At 43.9% G+C, this 9,071-nt stretch overlaps 1 protein-coding gene across 1 annotated transcript; it reads right to left on the minus strand.

Annotated features, from left to right (window-relative positions):
- Positions 1-381: 381 nt before the first annotated feature.
- Positions 382-8,865, minus strand: sgk2a (serum/glucocorticoid regulated kinase 2a). The gene is made up of 13 exons (XM_061671216.1): positions 8,626-8,865; positions 7,901-7,966; positions 7,351-7,412; positions 6,606-6,663; positions 5,487-5,570; positions 4,095-4,226; positions 3,887-3,999; positions 3,652-3,688; positions 3,444-3,530; positions 2,881-2,976; positions 2,631-2,786; positions 2,449-2,538; positions 382-1,590 (listed from the first exon to the last, which is right to left on the minus strand). The coding sequence occupies exons 1-13, from the start codon at positions 8,626-8,628 to the stop codon at positions 1,435-1,437; spliced, it is 1,140 nt and encodes a 379-aa protein (XP_061527200.1). The 5' UTR covers positions 8,629-8,865; the 3' UTR covers positions 382-1,434.
- Between the last annotated feature and the right edge of the window lie 206 nt (positions 8,866-9,071).

The raw sequence follows: 9,071 nt of genomic DNA on the forward strand, positions 1-9,071 counted from the left end.
ATCATGATCAAATTGCTAAAACTGAATGAATTTTGTCAATTTTTGCTTCTTTTTATTATTATTATTATTATTTTTACTATGGAATCTTAATTGGTTAAAAACCATGAGAAGATAAAGGCAATGTTTATAAGTAAAGACAACATACTTATTATCATAATACAAGTTTTGGTTCACTTGCAATAGTGTAAATATATATAATGTGTATATATAAACCTTCATGACGGGGCCTGCTTAATTTTGTGTTCAGATGAAATTAAAACTCCAACAAGGTTAAATTTGAATAGTAGCATGCTGTGCTCAGAGTCAAAGAAGTCAAACTAATCATGACAATAGCAACAACAATAATAATAATAATACAAATAATAATAATCATGACGATGATCATGGAAAATTTATTTGTTCCTCCCTGCTAACACGAAGCACCACTAATCATGACAAGTGACATGAATATTTTTTGACAGAAAGTAATTAGCACTACTGCAAAGCTGCCAAACATGCATTATTGCGCACATCACTAAGCTGGATCAATAAACGATATTCATAAACCTTCACAATACAGTATACCTTTTAACCCATTCACATGGCACAATACAGAAGCAAACAGTGAGACAGTACACAAATGACAAATGCTATATAAATGCGTTGTTTTGTTCATGTAATTGTTTTCAAGCCCCCTTAACAAATCCCAATGTTCTTCTCATTATGGCTTGAAAAATACATTTTAGGCACATTTTTATAGATCTGAGTCCACACTGCAAGCCAGTTCGCATAAGAACATCGCCGCGCAAGACATTCACCATATGGATTCAATCCAGTGTGAAAAATGGGACGTTACACAGAGCTGCTAAAAAAAAATAAAATAACAGTCTTTAAAGCCGGTAAGGAATATACAATACGGACGAACGCATTGAGACGTGCCTCTTCATTTCAAACACGAATTCATCGGAGGTTGGACTCAAACCATTCGTTGCCCCTGAATGTTGATTCATCATCTTTACAAGACAACTGTACGCTCGCAACAACTATAATCTTTGGGGAAGGCCTCTTTTTTTGTTGTTGTTGTTCACAGGTGCACAAACCCGGGCCAAAAGGGCACGCTCGGATGAGTTTGGTGCGGAAGAACCGGTCCATTAAACACGCATACCGTCGAACTTTCGGTTTTCATCCTTGCACTTGTTCGCTAAGCAGCAGACAAACAATAACAGAATGATCACATCGTTGACATTCGCCACCTCCTCCTCGCTGTACTTCAGAAGATAAAACTGGACCGGATAAAATGCGGCTCTTCCCGCCCCAGTCGTTCCGTTACCAGTCGGGCCGCGATATCGAAACCTCACATCGAGCAACTTCTCCCGGTGTCGTCGTCTACGTCAACGCACGAGACTAAGGGCCACATTTCATGTTCTCCGTTAGCCCTCCGCGCGTTGTGTTCGCTCACAAAAAGCTGTCCTCGCTGGCCGCGTAGGAGAAGCCGTTGAAGGCGCTGCCGGAGCTCGTGCTGGCGTTGAACTCCGGCGTCCGACTCACCGAATTCGGAACCATTTCTCGGGTGAACTCGGGGTCGATGTGCTGAGTGTCGGCCGGGCCCCTCTAAACAACGTGGGAAAGCGACGGATGAGGCAGGCGGGTGAGGCAGGAGGGTTGTTCTTCTGACTAATCATTCGAATTCATGGTCATCCGAGAGGGTCAAATGCTCGATCTTCTATTCATAAATATACAATGTCAATTCAAAGGAGTCATGAATTCCGGCTCCCACCCTGTACATCGTAACCATGACAAATGGGATTTGATGTTGAATTAAGATCGCTTCCAAACGTGTAATCTGGACTGGATGCAAAGACTGGAATCATTTCTTTGACAGTAAAGCTTCTGACCGTGCACAGACAGCACATTTCGTTGACTGTGGAATTTTTGAAGAGAAGGCGAATGAATATATTTTAAAGTCACCCGCACAAAAGCATATTGTAAAATAGGTCACTATTTGTTAACATGTAGCCAAATGTCAATGATGAGCAACCTGAAAAAAATGGATTCTGCTTGAAAATATAACAAGCCAATGTATGTAAGATTGCAAGCATCCATTTTCTCGAACGCTTGTCCTCTTGTGAACCCTAATGAGCGTACGCGCTACAGAAAGCGGATAGTATGTGAAATATACTCTCACGATACTTTGGTATGAAATTACACCGATACAATACTTTGAAATGCGGATAGTTTACTGTCACGATTCCCGCATAAACCTTCACCAATGAAAAACAGTGCATTCACTTCTTGGACGGCGCTAAGGCATCTGTGAGTATCGATGTCAAAGTCTTGACGATTCACATAAAATGAGTCAGCCTCGTCCGCAAGGCAAACGAACGCCAAAGCGATGTTGTTATTGTAGAGCGGACTCACAGCCGCTAAGTTCCCTTTTAAAAAGACATTAGCGGCCTGACTGACACTCACCACATTTGGGTTGTAGGGAGGAGTGATTCTCTTGTGGTAAATGTCATCCCAGTTGATCGGCGAGAAAAAGGTGTGGTTCTTGATTTCTAACTGGAGAACGCAACACGTAAATGTCACGGAATCGCGAGAACTATTTAAGTGTCGGGATATCGATTCCCCCTTACTAATTTCAAGGTACGTACAAAGTCGGCGATGGCCCCGAAGCGTCGGTGCCGGTCCTTCTGCAGGAGACCTTCCAGCAGGGAGCACACGGCCTCGGACTTCCCCGGTGGGAGGAGCAGAGGCTGATGGAGAATCCCGTCGTACATTTCTCCGACGTCACGGCTGTAGAAAGGAGGCTGCAATGAAGGGAGCGGGCGGACGTTATCACCTGCACGCACCCACGCACACGTATATACAAAGACAGAAAGCACACAACCAACACACACTGACCAGACTGTATATCATCTCATAGAGCACAGCTCCAAGACACCACCAGTCAACTGTCCTGTCATAAGGTTCCCTGCGAAGAACCTCTGGCGCTAAGTACTTCATTGGCAAACGTGCAAATCGAGAACCGAAAACAGACAAAAAAAAGAAGCACTTCAATTACTTTGCAAAATCAACTCTTTTAATCTTGTTATTTGGGTCACACATTCTGAACATAATCATATCATCATCATAATAATAATAATAATGTTGTAATCATGTTCATCCATGAATGCGTTTTCTATATCAGTTGTTGTCTTCTGTCAAATCTTGTAGCATCTAAAGGATCTCAATTTTTCGGTGCAATTGCTCTGTGGAGGCAAACCAAGTTTGACGTGGATCTGATCCAGACGGGACAATTGGAACCAGTTAGAATGTGAATTTTACATGGAAATCCAGAGTAACACGTTCAGATGGATTGATATCACTGTCAAAAAAAGGATCTTAGGACATGTTTGTTTCCAGTTCTTGGTCTGGACAACTCGTATGATCCACGTAATATCGATCACGAAGATTCTTCAACTCACTTCCGGTGTTCCACAGAAAGTCGAAGTGGTTCCCTCTGGCGCCACGCCTTCTTTGCACAAGCCAAAATCTGTCAGCACCACGTGGCCCTGCACACGGCAAACACAAGCGGGGGCTTGTATACGTCTACATAGCTAGCTGTACAAAAGCAACTATCGTTCGTGGACGCGAGGAGACCTCGTGCTGATTCGTGAATGATTCATGATTCACCTGAGAATCTAAGAGGATATTCTCTGGCTTCAGATCTCTGCGAGAAACACACACACACAGATGATCACATTTCAGATGGATGCGTGGAAGGATGGAGCTAGGTAGCGAGCAAGCTTGGTGGCTAGCAATCTTGTTAGCTGTAGACCAAGGTAGCTAGCCAGCTAGCAAGGTTTTTCCCAGATATGCACTGCTTGGTGTCCCACCGTTCACAAAACAAGTGTAAGTGTCGTCTGACCTGTAGACAATGTTGAGGGAGTGAAGGTAACCGATAGCGCTCGCGACCTCCGCGGTGTAGAATCTCGCTCTGGGCTCCGAGAAACACCTCTCACGCTGCAGGTGGAAGAAGAGCTGCGCAAATGGAGAACGGGCACAGAAGAACTAAGAAGGCACCGTTCAACTCTTGAATCCGAGCTCATTTGTTTGTTTCGATTCGTCACGCATACTTCTCCTCCGTTCACATAATCGAGGACGAAGTAAAGCTTCTCTGCGGTCTGGAAGGAGTAGTGTAGCCGAACCAGAAAGGGGTGTTTCAGGCTTTTTAGCAGCACGTTTCGCTCTGCCATGATGTTTTTTTGCTGCAAAATTAGACAGGGGGAGATCAAAAGTGGACAAAGAGTGCAACAACAAACACGTTGTCGTCGTTCGGGTGCACTGAACGCTGCATGAACACAAGCATTTACAAATGAGTCCAAATCACCAGTAGGACACTTCTCCATTTCACCCCCAAAAAAGTTTGGATCTTCCGTTGAATTTATATTCCTTGTATGAAGTAGAACTGTATAATTGGTAAGATCCCACCCTTTTTTTTTTTTTTTTTTTTTAAATACATTAACTGCAAGCAGACAACGCTCATGAAAAGCAGCAAAATATGCAAACTCGATGACAGGGTGGACATTTTTGGCTAACGTTAGCATTTCTCAATATGTTACTGAATTAGGATCACATCCAAATAAAACGTGACCGCTATTGTCCATCCATTTTCGACACCGCTTATCCTGGTTAGGGTCACGGGGCGCCGGAGCCTATCCCAGCCGACTTGGGGCGAAAGGCGGACGACACCCCGAACTGGTCGCCAGTCGGTCGCGGGGCACATATAGAAGCGGACAACAATTCGCACCCACATTCACAGCATCACTGAGTGGGAACTGAACCCACGCTACCTGCTCCAAAGTCAGGCGAGTGGACCGCTACACCATCGGTGACACTGTTATTTTATCCATCCATCCATCCATTTTCTGAGCCGCTCCTCCACGCTAGGGTGGCGGGCGTGCCGCAGCCCATCCCAGCTATCGTCGGGCAGGAGGCGGGGTACACCCTGAACCGGTCGCCAGCCAATCGCAGAGCACATACAAACAAACAACCATTCACACCTACGGGCAATTTAGAGTCTCCAATTCATGCATGTTTTTGGGACGCGGGAGGAAAGCGGAGTGCCCGGAGAAAAGCCACGCAGGCGCGGGGACAACGTGCGAACGCCACACAGGCGGGGCCCCGCGGGGATTGAACCCCGGTCCTCAGATCTGTGAGGCGGACGCCATAACCAGTCTAACCAGTGCCGCCACTGTTATTTTACAAAACAAATATAGTAAAACTACACACTGTGTGTGTGTGTGTGTGTGTGTGTGTGTGTGTGTGTGTGATGAAGTCTCAGTTTTGTGCGAGTCGTCAAAAGTGTCCTTTGTGGTATAAAAACAATTAGTGCATCTGACTTGAAATGTAGGGAGATGTAATGTATTTTCAGTCCCTTTTTGTGTCGAAAGTATTCCTATGAGGGTATACTGGGCCCAAATGTTGTATGTTCTCATTGTACCACATGCCACGTGTACAACTCTCACCTCCTTTTTCTTCAAGATGACTTTCTTCTGCAGCACTTTGACAGCGTAGAACTGCTTGGTGGCTTTGAGCTTGGCGAGCAGGACCTGCACGCGAGGTCGGTTTGTTAATGATTTGTTTAGTGAGCTCGGTCGTCCCCTGCGAACTGCGCAAACGCACGACACTGACAGAAATGGAGTCACGTTTAGCCAGGATGACAAGAAGACATGCTATCATCTTGACTTAGTTTATTGCTGACCAACGACCGAATGAGTTCGCTTTCGAGCGTGATTTTAAAACAGCCCGGTGGGCCTTATTGCGTAAACTTCAGCTCTACAGGTGCCAGCTCTGCTCGGAAATCAGTGTGTCTTGTGGTATTAGGTCCAGTTAACTTAATTTATTTATGAGCTAACATGCATGTGGGAGGCAGCCTGAGGCAGCCTAGAATGTTATTCTATAATGTTATTTAATGTTATAGAATAACATTAAAATGCCACACCGGAGGCCTGGAGCCACGGTTCGAACCGCAAACCGCAGAACAACAGACGGGCTAAGCGCTAGTGAATAAAGAAATCAATGAATGACTTCATGCTTGAGGGACCAGTGAAGGATACGTTATCTTTCAACACGTGTCTGCTAACGTTTCATGTTACTTTGCCGCCACTGATAATCAGACGACCTGAGGCGACGGCAGTGTTAATGATTCACGAAAACAATATGTGCACAATGTCAACCGTGACTCTCCTTCTCTCGTAGGTCACACCGAGGTACTGTACAACAACATGGCCCGATCGCTGCATCAGCGCAACCGTCTACAATGACTCATTGCAAAACAGAGACATGCTACCTGAAGCAACGGTAATTGCGAACTGAAAATGCGCTCGAACCGCGTGATTTGTCATGAACAGTCAGCGACAAAAGGTCATCATCATAAAACGACTTGATTAAAATGGGGGGAGACGGTCTGCTGGTTTCAGAATAGGACGAATTCGACGATAAAAGTGTGAAAAGTTACCGAACGCTCGATACAGTATAAAAGCAGAGGAAAAAAGAATGCTGTTTGTCCTAGGAGTTCATCGAATGGACTTGTAAAGTTTACAGTGGGTTCATTTGGACATGAGGCGAATAAGTGATTGTTTCACCTTTCCGAAGGTCCCTTTGCCAATGACAGCCAAGAAGTCAAAGTCAGTAGGCTTGGCGCTGCAACGGCAAAGACAGTTATCTATTAAAGGCGTTCAAAGCTGTGCAGTAACGGCGGGTTCCAAAATGAAATCAAGAGTCGATAGGCCATAAATATTCGATTGGGAATATTGGACCATCGCAAAATACTGAATTATAGCAGATCCTGTTTTTATGAGGATTAAGTAGCAATTTGTGCACAGTTCACGGCAAAACAGCTTTTATGTATTGGGGGACTTGTAAAAGCTGCGTTTATTTCCACAAACGAATGTTATGAAAAATGGTAGGAAATAAGAAAAGGCATGTTAGTGAAGGTTTGCGGGCTTGAAAGCACAACAAATGTCCAAAAGTTTCACCCAATGTGGGACTAAATGTTATTGGGTTAGGGGTTCTCAAACGTTTTAGGTCAAGGGACGAGGGGACAGATTTTTCACCAATTAAACAGAGCTACCACGTGAACCATTCAACAGAATTATAATTTCAATATTCATCGACTGTCACTGCACTGTTTCCGCTAACAATACGACTGCAAAAAAAGAGGAGCTGGTTTACAACAGCGTTCATTTTTGCCAACTTTGTGATTGGATCTATCTATTTAGGGAAGTTTTTAATTTTGGGGGGGACACGACATAATAATTCGTCGCAAACGATTTCGCCGACAACTTAAAGGAGAGGGACCACGTGATCCGTAGGAGCGGAGCCACTTACTGAGGGTTCGCTGAAGGGCCCAGGTTGACGTCATCGTGGGGCGAGGAGGCGGGCGAGCGTAGCTACAAGACAACAACAGGGGCAAAAATCCTAAAGAAATGCGCTTTTGGTTTTTCTGTACAAAATCCCGCGTGAAAGCAAGCAGCTTCTCTGTAAAATTCTGCGCGGGTGTATTTTGAAGTACCATATGCGTCATTTTAATTGAAGTGCAGGAGTAAGGCGGGGCGCAGCTTCCTATATTTTCATGGAATTCATATTTGATATTTTTATTAATTATGATATTTGTCATGTCCCAGCAAACGCCCTCGAGTGGAACTTAAGCAGCTCGTCGGACGGACGACTTGGAATTCGACTTGACATTTTCAAGGAGCTGAACAAGAACGCAGTACCCAAACGAATCCCATTGAAATTCTAATTGTATACGTCATCTCTGCCGCATTGAAACAATTCTTAACTTCATGCCATAACAACACCCGGGTCAGTGAAATAACTGCATCAAGTAAAAAAAAAAAAAAAAAAGTTGAAGTCGCCGAGTAAAACGCACACTCACATTACAGTGGGCCATGGTTCTGATCCATTCCACTCCCGGCGGGCACCCAGCATCCGTTCGATAGACCTGACACGAGAGACGACAAATGTTGACTTCAAACTCTAGCTCTAATTCAAGGACTTCTCATTAGGGGTAATTACCCAATTTCACTGCATTGGCCGAAAATGTACTACGGATAATGTATTTCTGTCATCTATCTACGCCAGCGACTTTTAGCGACATCCACAACAATTAAATGCGTTGCCACTAGGTGGCAGAAGGTACAATTAACCTGCGTTTGCACCTGCCAGCATTCATACAACAGAATCAAATTTGTGAGTAAGGAGCTCATTATTATTTCACTCCGCAAACTTTTTGTGCCATTTTTGTTGCGCGGCCAACCGTGAGATTGAAACACTGCGCTTATCTTCCAGTGTGTTGGCCAATGAAGCGCTGAGTGCAGATGTGCCCGGAGCAGGTCCATCTGGTTTGATGCTGGCCCAGCAGAAAAACAAACAAAAAAAAAAAAAACTCAAGGGCATTTCGCGTGTGTGTGTGTGTTGACATGCTAAATATTGAGTCATTCTTTGCGCTGCCACAACATTCTGGAACATAAGCATGCACGCACGCACACACACAAGACATACAATGTTAAGCCGCAATCATCTTCCCATGAGGAAAAGTCTTTGTGTACTTTAAGCATTGGATACATCATAATACAAAAATACACTTTGAGCTCATCTTACCATTAAAATAAGGTCTTGTCGAAAGCAAAGATGGTGGACGATTACTGTTTTTTGAAACAACTAAATATTACAAAGACACACACACACAAATTGGTGAATGGCAGATCAAATAAATCTAAGGACGTCTAGTTTTAACACATAAATAAAAACAATTAAGTTTGTTCAATCTCCATGAAGCATAAATATCAGCATGGACTATCGGAAAAGTTTAACTCGAGCCAGCTCCGTTTGAAAAACTACTGCATTAAAAAAATATAGATCCTTAAAAAAAAAAATCCCGCAATCATTATTAGGAAGAAGAAGAAGAAGAAGAAGAAAAAAAAGATCTCCACTCCTCATTCAACAGCTTGAAAACACCAGCAAACCCACTTGAATAACAACGTACTATGAATTAACAGCAAAGTGATGTTTCAAAGAAGACAGAAATAGGGGGAAAAAAAGCCCAT

This window comes from Phycodurus eques, chromosome 1 (genome assembly GCF_024500275.1).
Source record: "Phycodurus eques isolate BA_2022a chromosome 1, UOR_Pequ_1.1, whole genome shotgun sequence".
Taxonomy (NCBI): Eukaryota; Metazoa; Chordata; class Actinopteri; order Syngnathiformes; family Syngnathidae; genus Phycodurus; species Phycodurus eques.